At 42.1% G+C, this 17,655-nt stretch overlaps 1 protein-coding gene across 1 annotated transcript in view; it reads left to right on the top strand.

Annotated features, from left to right (window-relative positions):
* ABLIM3 (actin binding LIM protein family member 3) overlaps window positions 1-17,655 on the top strand; it is a 171,168-nt gene that overhangs the window by 59,351 nt on the left and 94,162 nt on the right. Inside the window, exon 2 of the mRNA XM_078150557.1 lies at window positions 4,998-5,135. Coding sequence (XP_078006683.1) covers window positions 4,998-5,135 — 138 coding nt within the window. The remainder of the gene's footprint in view (window positions 1-4,997; window positions 5,136-17,655) is intronic.

Raw genomic sequence — 17,655 nt, 5'->3', positions numbered from 1 at the left:
ATACAGCTAAGGGGACTGAAAAGAAGTGGTCACATAGGTAGGAGGAGAATCACGAGAGAATAGCATCACAAAAACCTAGAGAAAAGAGAGTTATCAAGGAGAAAAGAATGATTGACAGTGACAAAAGCTGCCAAGAGGTCAAGAAGACTAAGGAATAAAAAAAGACCATTGAGTCTGGCAATTAAGATATTAGTGGTAACTTTGGAGAGAGCAGTTTTAGATGAGCAATGAGGTTGGAAGCAAGACTGTAGAGCATGTAGAAGAGACTGAGGGAAAAGGAAGTACAGAGACCATTATAGATAGACTTTTCAAGTTTTGCCACAAGGAGAGGAGAGATGTAGGATGGTAGCTTTGGGCATATCAAGTGAGGGTTTTTTGAGGATGAGCAGACATGGGCATTCTTATAGGCAGTAGATCAGTATCCAATAGACAAGGAGAGATGGAAAATGACTCAGAAGATGGAAAGAATAGAGGGAGAAATCTACCAGAGAAAATAGAATGAGATCATTTGTAAAATCATTCATGCATGTGGAGAGGTTAACCCTGGAAAGAAGAAAGGCACCTCTGCATCTGAGATGAGAGGAGGAGGGGCAGTGGTAGAAGGCATCTGCATGATGTGAGTTGAGGAGGAAGGGAGAAACAAAGGGCTCTTGGTTTATTGCCTCAATTTTTGCCCTAATTTTTTTCAGTAAAATATGAGGCAAGGTTCTCAGCTAAGAGGGTGGAAGGAGGGGAAGCCATAGCAGGCTTGAAGAAGTATAAAAAGGTTTGGAAAAATTGATGTGGTGAATGGGGTAGTGAATTGATTAGGGAGGTGTAAAAAGATTACCTTGCCATCACGTGGTCTTCGTTGAGACTACATAAATCAGTAGTGGACCCAGTCAACATGGTTTCATGATTTTCTCCACCTTCAATCAACAGCACATGAGTAGGAGTAAAGGCAGTGGACAGTGGGAGTAATCCAAGACTGAGGCTTGGCAGGGCAAGATTGATGATAAGATAAAGACACAAGGAATTCAAGAGAAGAGGCAGTATAAAGTTGTTAAGTTAAGATGGGGAAAGGAAGAAAACATAGGCAGTGGTGCTCTGGGAAATAGCTAAGAGGTAGAGTATTGAAGGTTATAATGAAGATAAAAAATGGGGTTAGGGAATTCAGCGAAGAGAGAAAAGTCGAATCACAGCTGATTCTGATCCAATATTGGAACTTCAGAGTTCATAAACATGGAAGTGGAAGATTTGTAGGTCATGGCAAGGGCAAGCATGTGAACATTTCTGTGTGTTGCTCAAGTATGGTGAAAGATAGCTTATCTGCGATGACTAATTGAAGAATTGGGAGGGTGAGGTGTTTGAGGGAATATCTATGTGTATGACAAAGGTTCCTAATATTAGGGCAGGAGTTGGGGAGAAGAGAGAGAGACTGTGAGCCAGGCACTGAACTTATTAAGGGGAAGAAGAAGAAGAGTATCCCAGAGGTTGGTAAACAACAGCCAAAAGAATCTTGATTGAGTGATAAATATGGATTGAATGAACCTCAGAGGAGGGAGGTTACCGAGTGATGGTGGTAGAGACCCTAGAAATGTCAATAAAAAGCAAAGCATATTCCAACTCCTCTACCACAACTTGTAAATCAAGAATCTGAATGAAAGTTTAGCCAGTGCTGAAAAGGGTGGCCAGGGAAGCCATGTCATTAGAAGGCAGCTAAGTGGGGGCAGATAGAACACTGGAGCTAGAGTCAGAAAGACCGGAGGCCAAACCGACCTCAGACGCTTATTAGCTATGTGACTCTAGGAGAGTCTCTTAGCCTCTGTCTGCCTCAGTTTCCTCTTTCCATAAAATGGGAACAATAATAGCACCTAACTCCTAGAGTTGTAGGATAAAATGAGATAATACATATAAATACTTTTCAAATCTTAAAGCGCTATATATACTAGTTTTCATTATTCATATTTTTCTTATTCCTATTAATTATCAGGAGGGAACCAGGTCTCAGTGAGTGTAAGAAGATAGAATGTGAGAAAGGAAAAAAAAGTGAAGATGAAAGCTGATTTGTTACCTATGGAGCAGGAATTCAAGAGCATCTAGGGGAAGGAATGGGTAGTTTTAGAGTGGGATGTTGAAGTGTTGAATTAAGGGGAATAACAGGAAGGGGGAGGGAGGGAAGGAAGTAGTTTCCAAATATCTTCATAGTATCTAAATATCTCCATATCTTACAATGTGATTAATTTTTGTTAATGTTCCATTTGTTGAAATTGGGACATTCTCACGGTAGATCACTGGCCCTGGATTCAGGAGGACCTGAGTTCGAATCTGGCCTCAGACACATAGCAATCACTAGCTGTGTGACTCTGGGCAAGTCACTTAACCTCAATAGCCTCACCAAAAAAAAAAGAAAAGAAAAGAAATTGGGACATTCTCTCTCATATGGGGGCCTATAGATTTGAGGGACCTTGTAAGACAATACCCACTCAAAACTATAGCTTGTAAGCTCCCATGAAAATATTTCCATTTATAGCCAACCAAAGGAGACAGTCCCTCCTCCCCCCACCAAGAAAAGGTATTTCATCAAACAATATAAACAATGTGATAGGGGAAAAATTTCTTCCACACACACTTGGGTTACACACTCCTACAACACTAGGAGTCCATTCATGGAGGGCACATATATGGGAAATAAGTAAATATATATACATACATATGCACACACATACACACATATGTACATATGCATATATATACATACATATATATATATGTATGTGTATATATGTGTACATATACATATGTGGCCAGGGAAAGAGGTATATGCCAGGAACTTTTGTGGCCAGGGTACCACACATGGCCAGGGCAATTCACAACTTATGCTGTAGTATTTGGGATGTCATCTTGAATTGCCGTCACAATGCTTTATTGAGAGTTCTATCTTTGCTCTCTGCTGGACGTGTTGTCTCTAATGGATGAGTCTTCTTTTCTGACAATGCTGGACACTTTATTGTCTCTGCAGAGCATCTCCTCTGGGCTCATGGTCACTAAGTTCCTCTCTACTGTAATCTCTTGGACTCACTGCTCATCACTCTCAACATGCAGTGACTAGAAAGTTTCTCCCTAACAAGGAGGCAAGAGCTACTGGGGGTGGCCAGATGAAGCAAGGACTTTTTGAGGATAAGGGTGCTCTTTTAGACCAGAACCAAGCCTGTGGGCTAGGATACCTAACTAAAGAACACAAAACAAAAAGCCAGTCAGAGTGCTTCTAAGCTCAGATTAAGTCCGTCACTTTGAATGCCTTTGTCTGTGCTCATTCAAAGTCTGAGACAACCATTATGACTGCCTCAGAAAATTCCCCTTAATTCGTATCTAACTTCTTGTAAGTATCCTCTGCCCCCCAAAAATTATGCTAGAAATTCTGTGAAAGCAAAACAGAGAGAGTAAGGAGATGTGTGTATGTGTGTGTAGGTAAGTAGGTAGTTCACTCCTAAGATCCTCTTTGCAACACAAATCAATCTGAGCAGAAAACAGGGATAAAAACTAAAGAAAGTGGCAAGACCACCTCCCTCCAACCCACCGGCCCATTTACATAGAATCACAGAAATTTATCAGGTTTAGGATTAAACTCACATGCTAAAGGAGTCCCCAGTGTAGTATACAAGACTGGTGGTCATTCAGCTTCTAAACTGAAGACCTCTGACCTTTACGGATGTCAAATGAGATAATATTTGTTAAAAAGCACTGAGCACAGTGTCTTGAACATAGTAAACGATATATGAGTGCTTATTCCCTTCCCCTACATCTGCCAGTGTGTAGTACAGCAGTGGGAAAACAGTAGGTGCTACATAAATGCTCTTTCCCTTCCCTTGTGTCTGCTAGTACATAGTACAGTAGTAGGAAAACAATAGGTGCTCTATAAATGCTCTTTCCCTTCCCCTGTATCTGCTAGCATTTAGTGTAGTGGCTGGCTCGTAGTAAGTGCTATATAAATTCTTGTTTCCTTCCCCTATATCCTCTAATACATGGTGCAGTGGCTGGCACATAGTAGACACTTAATAAATGCTATTTCACTGACTGAAAGTAATAAAAATCCCTTAGCTTTTGTGCTGTACTCTCTCCCTCTACTGTATATTTGAAAAAAATGTGTATTTCCCATAAATAGCTCTTTCTGCTACTATACTCAATCAATCAATAAGCATTTATTTATTTATTTGTTTGTTTGTTTTTAGGTAATTGGGGTTAAGTGACTTGCCCAGGGTCACACAGCTAGTAAGTGTCAAGTGTTTGGTCTGAGGCCAGATTTGAACTCAGGTCCCCCTGACTTCAGGGCCGGTGCTCTATCCACTGCGCCACCTAGCTGCCCCCTCAATAAGCATTTATTAAGCACCTAATATGTTCCAGGCACTCTTGAAACAGTCTCCACCCTCAAGAAGCTTCTATTCTATCAGAAGAAACAACATGTACATATATATGTCTGTGTAGACAAAATAAATACAAGGCAATTTAGAAGAGTGAAGGCTTTAGTAGATGTGGGGGTCAAGAAAGGTTTTGTGTAGAAAGCGGTTCTCGAGTTCGATCTTGAAAGCAAACTAGGGATTCTAGGAGATGGAGGTGAGAAGAGAGTCCATGGGGATAGAAGATGGAGTGCTGTGTGGGAAGAATAGTAAGAAAGCCAGGTTGGCTGGACCAGAGAGTCCACGAAGCAGAGTATTACAGAAAACATTTCACTGCCTGTCCCCAGGCTGGGAAAGGACAGGTCAGGTTGCTGGTGCGGGGTGAAGATTCCCAATATTTGCTTATGCAGTCACATGACTGCTTTCTGTAAATAATAGATAATCCAAAGTGTGACTGACCAAGGGAAGAGGGATTTCAAGTTTGATCATGGTGCTCTGGGGTTTTCCTCTCGGGAGTCACCGTGGCCAGTTTCCGAGGTCCTGGATGGTAGTGTATAAATCCTTTACCAAGAGAGTTGGCCTTGCTTGATAATGACCTGTTTTCTTTTTTCTTCTTCACAGTTCCCTATCAGCAGAACCCCTACAGCCCTGGGGGAGGCACCAATGTTATCCAGTGCTATCGCTGTGGGGACACTTGCAAAGGAGAAGTGGTCCGTGTGCAGAATAACCATTTCCACATCAGGTGTTTCACCTGTCAAGGTAGGAGGCCCAGTTCCACTGCCCAGAATCCCAAGCATGATGAGACCCCTTGAGAGGCCAAAGGAGCTGAAGCAAATACCACTCCCCAAATACATGAGGTCCTCCCCCTACATTTTCCCAAAAAATTATCCAATCCCAACAAATGGGAATAATTGCTCACATTTCTTTATCACTTTGAGGTTTATAAAGTACTGTATTTTCTCCATTATGACCATATGAAGCAGGTTTTATCATCCAGCTTTTACAGAAAAGGAAACTGAGGCTCATATAAGTTGCTCAGGCTCTCATAACTAGTAAGTAGTCAAGACCGGATTTGAACTCAGGCCTCTTCATCTCAAGTCTAGTGTTCTTTCCACTATATTACGCTTCCTATTTCGTGTAGAGCCCTGTCCTGGGTGCTGGTGGAGATAGAAAATGGAGATAAGAAAGGGGTCTCTGTTCTTTGTCTCATGGTATTTTCTTACAGAGGTCTGTTTCCAAACACAAAGGAAGGTGGGAAGGAATTTCTAAGTATCAGGTGTCAGGACCTAGGCCACAGGGAGACTGACCATCCTGAAAGTTCAGATTGTCTGACTTACTTCAATGTTCCAGGGTTCCATGATTGCATCAGGGTAGGTGCTACTTTCATCATGCAGCTGGCACTTTAGCAAGGGGCTCTTCATGAGGTAATGGGACTCCGTTCATCAATTAATGGTCAACCTCAAATTCAGGATCCTCCTTCATCCCAAGCCATCAGATGACCTTTAATAAAAGACAATAGATTTAGGTGAAGGAAGGATGTCAGAGTCCATCTTGTCTAACCCTTCATTTCAAGAATGAGGAAACAAGATCCCAGAAAGCTTAAATGACTTAACCCAAAGCCATACAAATATTAAGTGTCAGAACTGGAATTCATACCCAGATGTTCTGACTTGAGAACCAGTGCTCTTTACATTACAATGCCTTTCCATTACGTTCTAAACTTTGGATAAAGGTCTTTGCTTTGGCAGATTCTTTTCCTTGAGGTTGGGAATGGTGTCGCCTCCACAAAGACTTCCTATACGTCTCCTAGTCAATAATATTTTCTCATTTCAGATCTCACGTAACATTTCATTTTACCCTTGTCTAATGCACTTGTTTTATGCTTAGCTCTGTGTCTTACCCCTCTACCAAACTGTAAACTCCATTAGAAAATGTAGTGTCTTATCTAAACTTTGTATCTTCCTTCCTCCAGGGCCTGGCACAGTTCTCTGTAAACCTTAGGCACTTAAAATATTTGTTCAATGTTGACTGAACAGGAGACTGTTAAGAAAACTGGGCAGAGTTTTTCCTGTGGCACTACTTGGCTAAATCATTTCTGCCCTCCAGTATTTTATTCATTTTATAGGCTGAAAGAACCATAGATTTAGAGTCGGGAGATAACATAGAGGCCAACCATCTCGTTTTACCAATGGGGAAATGGAGACCCAGAGAGTTAAGTGACTTGTCCAAGGTCAGATAAGTGACAACAAGTGGCAGGACTGGATTTTGAACCATGCTACATGATTTAATTGATGTGTGCGCTTAACTCTCTACACTGTAGCAACATATAGATGGAATTCACTAGTCGCTATTGACGTTAGTGGTCATCTCTCTAATAATGCATGTTGACCTTGATCTGTGCTAGTCTTCAACAGACACAAAATCTGTCAACAGGCCGGCCTCCAAGCTTTTCCAGATTGTTACAGCCTAGCCAAGCTTGTGCCCTTCTACATATCCTTTGAGAGCCCAGGGGCTCCTCCTCGCTATAGAGAGTCAATGGAAGAGAGTTATTTAACATCTGTGGAAAAAAGAACCATTTATGCTGTTACACTGAATTGATAACACCTGGGGGATCACAGCTTCTGGGCAAAAAAATATGACTGTCTCTGAGAATACCTGTTTTCTGGGTGATTTCGATTTCCTTCTCTGAGAGTAACAATCTTAGGAGGTTAGGGATAAGCAAGAGCTATGCCCTGTGTTAATTCTATGAAGTATTTTGATTCAGAGCAGATGAATTGTGGATTATCCATAATCTTTGTAGCTGATGTTAGGATTCATACAATCATATTCAAAAGAGACCTAGGGGAGTTAGCTGCCCAGCCTCCCACTTGCTGCAAGAATTTCTTTTGCAGCAAACCCAAAGAGTGGTGAGCCCACTCGAACCAACTCATGAAGCAGTCCATTGAATTTCCAGACAGTTCCAATTTTTAAATTCTTCTCTATAATGAGCTAAAATCTCTCTCTCTCTGTCATCTTCAACTATCACATGCAGAGATCAATTCTCAGCCTGGCATCTAGGCAGGCCCTCCTGGGGCCATTTCTCATCAGCGGCTCCTGCCCCTAGTCCCCTGGCCAGCCTGGCCCAGACCTCCTAGTTCCTTTGATTCTATAGAGCCACACAGACAAGCAGAATCATAAAGTGCTGGGTCTAGGGCTGGAAGTGACCTCCAAGTCCTACCTCCTTGTTTCACAGATGAGGAAACTGAGGCCCAGAGAGGTTAAATGACTTTTCCAAGTCATACAGATAGTGGTAGAGTCTGGATTTGAACTTAGGTACCATGTTCTTAGCACAGTAGAAAATGGCAGCACTTTTTCTATGGCACCATGCAACTTCCCCAGGAGTGATCACCATTTTCTTAGGAATGCGGAAGAAAAAATACATTTCTCTTGAACCACTACCTGAATCAATGACCTCTAGAGAAACACTTTTGGTCACAGAAAAGACAAAGTTGGAGCCAGTCACCTTGTTCTAGTTCTTCCCTCTGGGGCCAGGCAGAACAAACCTAATCAAATAAAAAAATGGAAAAAGCATTTATTAAGCACTTACTATATGCTAGCTACTGTGATAAGGACTGGGGTCTACAAATACAAAAAGGAAGGCAGTTGCTGCTTTCATGGAGCTAACCTTCTAGCAGGAGAAGACATCTAGAAGAAAGTGGTGGCTGAGCTGGGCATTTTGGTTAGGAGAGTCACAGGGATGATGAATAGAGTCATATGGAAATTCAGTGACATGGCCCTTCTAGGAGTGGTAATGTTGATTTGATTACTGTTCCATATGACATTCCTTTGTGTATTGGAAGACACTGGTCATATCCCCTACTAAGGCTTCCCTTCTGCTAGTCAATCATTCCCCGTGGCATAGCTTTGATCCTGGTCACTCTGTTCTGGAAAGCTGAAGCTGTGCAAATCTCCCTTCTAAGATCTGGTGCTCACAATGAAGCACAAAGCTTTAAGAGTTCTATCAGCAGGGCAGAGGACACTAGGACTACCGTCTCTCTTGTTCTAAACAATAGACTTCCATGAAAGCAACCTAAGGTATGATCAGCTTAAAAAAAATAGCAACCCTATCACCTCACTGATGCTGCTGCGCTTGTGGTCAACTAAAACCTGGGGTCTTTTCACATGAATGACTATCAGTTCTGGTCTCTTCCATCTAAGGTTGATGTCTACCCCCCACCCCCAACCGCATTCAGCCTTGACAGCCAGTAGATGTTTAGGGAATACACATAAATTTTGTTCAGATTGGCCTTAGTTGAATACCTTTAAGAAAGTTAAACTCTCACAGAAAAAATCTTACAATTCAAATTGAGTGCAACAGACATTAATTTTCTGTTTTTATGACCTTCATTTGTGGTTCCCTCTACATTTGTTTACGCAGGCACTCTGTCTAAAGTCATTATTAATAGTAATGAAAACAATAACTCACATTTCTATAGGACTTTAAGTTTTACAAAGAGCTTTCTTATAGAAACATCGATGTAAAGATGGAAGGGACCTTAGAGGCCACCTAGCTCAACCATTTCTTTTGAGAAAAATGAAGAAACTGAGGCAGAGCAATGTGAAGTGATTGACCTGTGGTCATTTAGATGGAGAGTCTTAGGGCCAGGAGTGGAACCCAGGGCCTCTGACACCAGATCCAGTGTTCATGGAACTGCTTCCAAGCTTGGAAGGGAAGTAGTGTGAGTTCTAACATTCCCAATTTAAAAATTAGGAATCTGAGGTTCATAGAGGTAGAAGAAAAGCAAGCACAAAGAAATCATAGAGCCGACAGCTAGCAATGGAGCCAAAATTCCATCCCAAGTCTGCCAACTCCAGGTCCAGCTTTCTTTCTGTTATTTCTGGTCAACGTTAGGGGGATTAAAATTGTGGTGATAATTGGTTCCATCAAAACATCATGGCGCAGTGAAAAAGAGCGCTGGGCTTAAAGTCAAGAGACACAGGTTTGTGTCTCAAACCTTACACTTCCTGGCTATGTGATGTTGGACAAGACGCTTAATGTCTCTGGACCTTAGTTTCCTTATCTGGAAAACCTAATAATAATACTCATACTGTGAACCTCATGGGGCTGTTGTGAGGAAAGCTCATTGTAAGCTATAAAGTGCTATACAAATATTTTATTTTTATTAGCAATAAAAATGTTATAAATGGGCAATTGGTTAAGTGATATTATTATAGTTTTACAACTTTATGAGTTGGTTTGGCTGTAATTCATTAACCATATTCTTATGAAATGATGGTGTTTGGGACAAGATCATAGAATTATGTACAGGATTTAGACTGGAAGGGACCATAGAGATCATCTGGCCTGATACTTTCATTGTACAGAGAAGGAAATGGGGCCAAGTAGGGGAAATAGTTTGTCCACAGGTCACAAGAATAAAATTTAATGTTTGAACTCAGGCTCCTTGATTACAAATCCAGCTTTTGTTTCACTGTGCTACAGAGCCAAGGTCTGTCTGTTCTAAGACTATGAGAACCATATGCTTACCTGATGGTGCAATTACTTCCCAACCTTTTCACAATGTTAGCCATCTCTTTTTCTTCTCCCTAAATGCTATGTGGCGTGGAACAATCCTCCGAACTTAGGAATTACTTATGTCCCAGATTTCATGGATAAGTCCATTGTTTGTAACTCAGAGCTCATCTGCCCAGTAGGAGCCACATCGCCTGTAGGAGCCGGGCTCCTGGCCCAGCCCACAGAGTCTGTGTAATCCAAAGTGTCCTAGGGGATCATGGGTTTCTAAGGTGCAAAGGATCGTCCTAGAATCCACGCCCTCATTTTGCAGACAAGGAAAAGGAGAGGGAGTCATAAGGTCACAGATTTAGACCTGGAGGAGGCACACAGGGAGGTTGTAGGGTCCGGCTTTCTTATGTTACGGGGAGGGACCTGAGGGGGAGTAGCAGGCCCAAGATCATACCACTGACAAACAGCAAGACAGGAATTCAAAGCCACACATTCTGTCTCCAGCACTTTCCCCACTACATCGCACTTCTGTCCCATCAATGGGCCTCAATAGTCCCTGACTACCATTAGCAGCAGTGTTCCTATAGGACAGTGTTTTTAGAATTCTGGCTTATTTTCCTTCTGCATAATAATAATAGCTAACGTTTGCAAAGCAATACACACACACACACGAGTGTGCACATACAAGCATGTACACACACACACACACCTGTACTTATTTGATTCTCACAACAACCCTGGAAAGTAAGTGTTGTTATTAGTCCCATTTTTCAAATGAGGAAACTGAGGCTAAAAGAGGTTAGCGGGCTTGCCCAGGGTCACCTGCCTAGTAAGTGTTTGAGCCAAGATTCGAACTCAGGTGTTCCTGGCTGCATTGCCCAATTGCCTTTATTTTCTCCCACCTTCTGCCTGCTGGAGAGTAACAGTGGAATCACCCTCCTCCCACTCTAGTTCCAAGTCACTGATGCTGTGTTTCATGGTGACCAGGCTGTCTTGCCTCTGAATGCCAGGCACCATGACTGCTGAGTCAGACTCGAGAATCAAGAAAAGCTCGAAAGATGTTGTCAAGGATATAGCCATCCTCAACTATGAGCCTCAGGGCTGACACTTCCTAACCCTTGAGGTGCTCTATGGGTCTAAGACCTCAGGCAAAACATCAGAGTTGCAAGAGACCTTAAAAACATCCACAGGTCATTGAAGGGACATCAGAGATCATCTAGTCCAATCCTCTCATGTTACATTTAGAGAAACCAAGCCCCAGGGAGGCCTAGTGGTTTAATCCTGGTTTAGCATGATTAGGAACTGCTTGTAATTTTTTGGTGTGACTTCCAGTTAAGTTTGTTTTGAGATTTTATACTGTTTTTTGAGAAAAATGAAAGCTCATGAGGTTCCTATAAAGACCAGATTTGGGAATCATGGCGTTAAAGGGTTGTCTTTCTCTTAGAGTTGTGCCCAGTGGCTTGAACTGGAGTTCTATGGATAATTACATTTTTGTTATAGTGCTTCACATAGCTTACAAAGCCCTTTTATATCCTTTACTTCATTTAATATTCACACAAACCTAGTGATTGAAGGAGGCAGGGGTTGTTATTCCTGTTTTACAGACAGAGAAACTGAGGCCAGAGTGTTGAAGTGACTTTCCCAAGGTCACCCAGGAAGTTAGAACCACAGCCAGACCTCAAATCCAGCTTGCTGGATTCCTAAGAGTTGAGAGACTGCATTGTGCCCTACTATATTGCCTTGCCTTTCCCAATAAGTCCAAGAATGGTCATGACCCCATTTTTAATGTTCAGTTGAACCAATTTTTATTGAGCCCTTGGCACGTGTAAGGTAGCACATTAGGTATTGGAGGTGGGTATGCAAAGATGAGTAGTGTTTAAATAACCATGAGTAAGGAATAAAACTTAGCAAACAAGGAAAAAAGGTAGTAGTAGTGTTAGTGCTACTTTGTGGTCGACATCAATTTGGGCAAGGAATACAGTGGAAGAAGCTTTGAACCCAGAAGGTCTGGGTTCTAGTCCTGGGCATGTCACTTGCAAGTTTGGTGACTTTAGGCATATCATTTAAGCACTCTGTGCATCAGTCTCCCCTGTAAAGTTAGGGGATTCTTACATCATGAGTTTAGAGCTGGAAGGTATCTTAGGCCTATCCACCGATTTTACAGATTAGGAGGCTAGAAGAATGAAGCGACTTGTCTGAGCTCACATGGGAAGCAAGGGGCAAGTGGAATTAGAATCTATGTTTTCTCACTCCAGATACAGTGTTCATTCACTATGCCACATTGCCTCAAAGTGGAGCAGGGAGAAGCTAACTATGTTATTAAAGACTCACTTTCATAGGCCAGCACAAAGGAGTGGCTTCTCCTATCACAGTCCATCATCAACAAACTGAAACAACCAAACCCTCCCCCTGTTCTGAGACCCATCCCCCATGAGGTGCCAAAGGAGCATGTCTGTAACCCCCGAAAAAAGACTGAATCAAAAGTCCCAAACCAAGGCTGGTCACTCTATAAACTCATGAGGCTGGCTAGGGAACTCTCCCAATCAGTACTTGGGCAAGTTATTTAACCTCTCTAGATCTTAGCTTCTTTATCCGTAAAACAAGGGCTTAGACTAAATGACCTCTAAAATCCCATCCTGCTTGAAAACAATGATTGTATGCCTCTCTGATCCATCTTTAACATAACTGCTGACATAGCTTTAGAACCATGCCACTCCTACTCAGAAACCTTCAGTAACTCCCTGTTGCCTTGAGGACAAAAGGCAAACTTTTTAGCTTAGTATTTAAGACTACCTACAGTCTGGCTCTAAAATACCTTTTCAGCCTTACTGCACCTCACTCTCTAACACATAGTCTATGCTCCAGCTAAAGTGGAATTCTCACTTTTTTCTGGAATTCGACATGCTGCCTGCTCTCTCATTGCATGGGTACAATAACCTAAGACACACACACACACACACACACACACACACACACACACACACACACACACACACACACACACAGAGACAGCACCGGAATACATCCTCTTTTCTTCTCTGCTTTCAGAATATATATCTCTCTTCAAAGTTGAGCTCAGGTACCACTGTGTAGTCTTTCCTGACGCTCTCTTTACCCCCTAACAGACTCCAGCTAAAAGTGTTCTCTCTCTCTCCTCATAGTTCCTAGAACATCTTGTCTGCATCTCTCTTTTGCCCCAATGACTACTACTTTGTATTATATTTGTCAATGTGTGTGTCATATCCTACCTGGTAGAATGCAATCTCTTTGCGAATGGGAGCTATGCCATGTTTATCACTGTGTCCCCAGCACCAAGTACAGTTACTAAATAAATGTCTGTTGAATGAAATTGATTTGTCATGCCATGTTCCAAGTTCTAAGGTTCCTTCCAGTGCTGACATTCTGGCTTCTGGGTTCCAAAGCCCTTGGAAATTTTAATAGTCTTAGATTCCTGACAGACTTTCTTCTTCTTTCTCTTAAAAATGATCCCTATTTGCCCTAAGGTAATTGCTTACATATAAAGAGGGCAAAATAAAGTTCAATCAAGGCAAATGTGAGATAAGATAAATCAAGCAAATAAAGCAAGACTCTGAAAATGGTGAGGATCGCTCATCAAAGCGGTGATCAGGTTTGAAAAGCAAAATAAAACGTGGTCCAGCCTGCATCAGTAGGACCAAGGCCTATAAACCTCAGTAAGTATTGCTTCCTCTGTGGTGAGCATTGATTGGACTGCAGTGCCCTTCAGGGGCCTTGCAAGGAGAAGAAAATGTGGACAAATGGAAGAGGGCGTAAAGAGAGCCTTAAGAATTCTGAAGGTTTTGAGCCAAGGAAACTACATTTATTTAGTTTTATATCCTCCAATTTTATGTTAAGATTTTCTAACTAGCTTCTCGTTAGGGAAGTCAGGCAAATGGACAATAATTCTTCCATGATTTTTGCACACACGTTGAAGCACAAGTACACAAAAAAAGGCCTTTGATTATTTGCTGTGTGCAAGGAGCTATGCCAGGGATTGCCCATATAGAGAAAAACAAAACAGCCCCCTCCTCCAATAGAATGTAAGCTCCTTGAGGGCAGGGATGACTTTTGCCTTTCTTTATATCCCCAACACATAGTGAGTGCTTAATAATACTAATACCTAATAATAGCTAGCTAGCTTTATATAACACTTTAAGCTTTGCAAAACGCTTTTACAAATGTTATCTTATTTTATCCGCACAACCTCACAACAACCCCAGGAAGTAAGGTATTATTATTTTCCTCATTTTACAGGTGAGGAAAGTGAGGCAGATGCAGGTGAAGTAACTTACTTGGTGTCACACAGCTGTATTTGAACTCAGGTTTTGCTGACTCCAGGCCCAACACTATGCTACCAGTTGCCTCTGAATTGAATCATACAGGTGAAAAAAAGTTAAGGGTAAAGGAGTTTGAGGAGGGAGGAAATACTAATGAGTGAAGAAATTGGAAAAGGCTTCACATAGGAGATCATACTTGAGCTGAACCTCAAAGAAGGAGAAGGATGCTGAGAGGCGACACTGGGATGGCAATGAATCCCTGGCATGAGCCTTTCCTTGGTTACTTCTCATCCCGAATCCAGCTCTGCCTTAGTCCTCCCTAGTGCCCAGCCTCCTCTGCTCTCCCCTGCTCCTGTGACCCCTTCTCTCCTGTTAACACACTCCCCTTCACCCTACTTTTTTTTTCATCACACATCCCTACCATCTTTTGGTGCTCATGGGAACATAGCTTCCTCCTGAAGACACCACTTGTCTTGGTACCGCATGGGCTTGGCTGCTCCTTATCTCAGACTCCCAAATACACAGAGCCAGCAGGCAGTTGGACGCGTTTAAATACCATCTCTTAGTTTTGCTACTTTTGTGACCTTCGGCAAGTCACTCACTTGTAAAACGGGGTTGTTTTTAGTGGTCTGTGATGTGCCTTAGAACCATAAGCTAACTATGATCTAGAGTTGGAAGGGACTTTAAAGACCATCTGGTTCATCTCAACCTTCATTTTACAAATAAACTAGGAAGGTTAAGTGAATTTCCCAAGGTCACATATCAGTAAGTATCAGAGATAATATTTGAACCCAGGTCCTCCAGCTTCAGAGTCAGCATTCTTTCCTTCCTAGAGATGCCACTCTAGTTCTATCATTCAATTGACCCTGTCTATGATCCTTGCTCCCCACTACCACTTTCAGATGTTCCTTCTCCCATTGTCCATCTCTCCTCTTCTCCATTCTGTCTACATCCCCACGTGGCCCTCAGGGAACTCTCCCTCTTCTTAGGCTTCTCCCCCCTAAATCCTGCCCACTTTGAACACTCTAGTCTCCCTCCCAGTTAGTCAGCTCCTTCAGCTCCCTTCTACCTCTGTGATCCTGTAAAGCAAAATTATTCTATGTGTATTCAAGTTGACTTCTCTGGGAGGCAATAGTATATAGGTGATGGTGAGGTGGTCCACTGTAGACAAGAAGAGAGGGGGAAAAAAAACCACAATGTGAGCACTTTCCTAAGGGTAAGAGTTGTCATTCACTTATTCATCCAATAAATATATTGTATGTCTACTGTGTGCAAGGCCCTGTGTTTGGCCCTGGAGTAAGCAGGTCTATCATCTCAACAATGTGGTACTCCAGTTGTTAAGTCAGAAAGCATTTATGAAACTATTGCTACGTACCGGTCACTGTGCCAAGCACTAGAAATACAAATACAAGTAAAAAGAAAGACAACCCCTGTCCTCAAGGAGCTTACAGTCTAATGAGTGAATATAATCTATTAAAGGAAACTGACAAATGGGGTGAGGTATGGAATAGGCAGAAGTACAAAGAAGGGGGCATGACAGAGGAAGTGTGGAGAGTCAGACATGGAGCCTGGAGACCCATACAGATCAAAACCTATCCATGCCCTCTCATCTTGAGTGATTCTTGTCCCTATCCTTCCATAAATCATCCATAGAAGATCTACTCAATGTATTTAAGGCCCTACTCTAAGTCTCTTAATATTTGGGGGTTACCAGCAACACCCTTGGGGCTCTTGGTTTTCACTCATTTTTTGCTGCATGACTTGCCCATCTCCCTTTCTGATCTTAACACATCCTGGATGACGACATTTGTGATTCCTTTTCCAAGGGGGGGGAGTGGTGGATAACATTCTGTAGTCTGTTTCTCTTTGAGTCACCCCAAAATCTGATTCTTCTGTGATTGTGCCATCCCACGACTTTAGCCATAAAGCTTCACTGAGAGAATACTGATATTAAAAAGATGAGCTTTGCAAGAAGCTTCCTATTGCCCCAAATGAAATCTATCCCAATCTCTTCCTACTGAATTGCAGGACAAGTTTTTTGTTCCTCTGCAGAGCCTGGTACAAGACATACATACTGATATACAACTCCACGGACTGTCTGTCCAACTGCACATCGGAATCTGTCACCCATTCAAATGTCCTGTATTGAATTTCCTATGAGTGATCACAGGTATCATTGAGGAGGCCCTCTAGAAGTCTAGGTATTCAGATACTCTCAAGGAGCTTGCCAGTCCAGGAAATTAGTAGAAAGAAGGTTTTCTGAAAAAGGCTACAGTGTTTTATCTTGTAGAGATGATATTATAAGAAACAGTAATAATTGCAATGAGAAGAAGAGTGTCTCACCCTAACGTGGTGAAAGGGGTAGAAACCTATTTTTATGGGAGTTTTCATATAATGTTTCCCAGAGGCAAAGTTCCTTCTAACTAGATGACTATTATTCTACAAAATTCCCCCACCATTCTGAGAATTCATTTAGAATTAGAAAGATATTTTTGGATGCCTTTTTCAGAAGAGTAGAATCCTAGGGTTGGTAGGGACCTCAGAGACCACAAGATCATGGACCTAGAGTGGGAGGGGGCCTCAGAAGCCAACTAGTACACTTTGCAGATGAGGAAATCGAATTTCAGAAGGGGGAATCCACCTGCTAACAGTTATGTGGTAAGTTAGTATTAGAGCCAAGATTTAAACCCAATTTTCCTGACTCCCAATCCAACACTGTTTGTACATCATAACATGGCTACCTGTCTAGATAGAAGCAACATGGGATAGTGAAAAGAATGCTAGATACAGAAGCAAAAGCCCTGGGTTTGAGTCCTGGATTTTCTACTTATTAATTGCATGATTTTGAGCAGGTCACTTAACTTACTGAAGCCATGATTTCTTCATCTGAAAAAAGTGAATAATGAATTCTTATACCATCTACCTCAGAGGGTTGTTAGAATCAAATGAGATAACATGTGTTAAGTGTTTTCTAAACTGCAAGATTCTGTATCAGCTGTCATTTTGAAGGAGAATGTGCTACGATGGGAAAAGCCTGAGACTTGTCATCAGGGGACTTGGATTCATATCCTGCCTCTGACACTTACAAGTTGTGTTACCATGGGCAAATCACTTCCACACAATGAACCCGTTTCCTTCTCTGTAAAACAGACATAATCATAGTGACCGCTACCCACTTCTGCTGTGGAGGGAGTGCTTGGTAAATCTTAAATCACTATAATCAACTCCCTTCTCTTTACAGAGGAGGCGACTGAGGCCAGGATAGGGAAAATACCTTTTCCAAAGTCAGACACCAGGTCAGTGGCCGAGCTGGGACTACTGGTTTCTGGATTGCCTAGCTAGAATGTTCCTAATATTGTTTATGCAAGGAACATAGCAATTTGTTAGCTTTATAGTGGGAACCTTTCCACTCTCCTTCAGCCTCCATCCCCCATATCACCCTCTTCACATCATTAATCAGGACTGAGGCCTTGGCTTTCCC

This window comes from Phascolarctos cinereus, unplaced genomic scaffold (assembly GCF_003287225.1).
Source record: "Phascolarctos cinereus isolate Bilbo 61053 unplaced genomic scaffold, phaCin_HiC Scaffold_2;HRSCAF=192, whole genome shotgun sequence".
In the NCBI taxonomy this organism is placed as follows: Eukaryota; Metazoa; Chordata; class Mammalia; order Diprotodontia; family Phascolarctidae; genus Phascolarctos; species Phascolarctos cinereus.
This window is presented reverse-complemented; position numbering and strand designations above follow the sequence as displayed.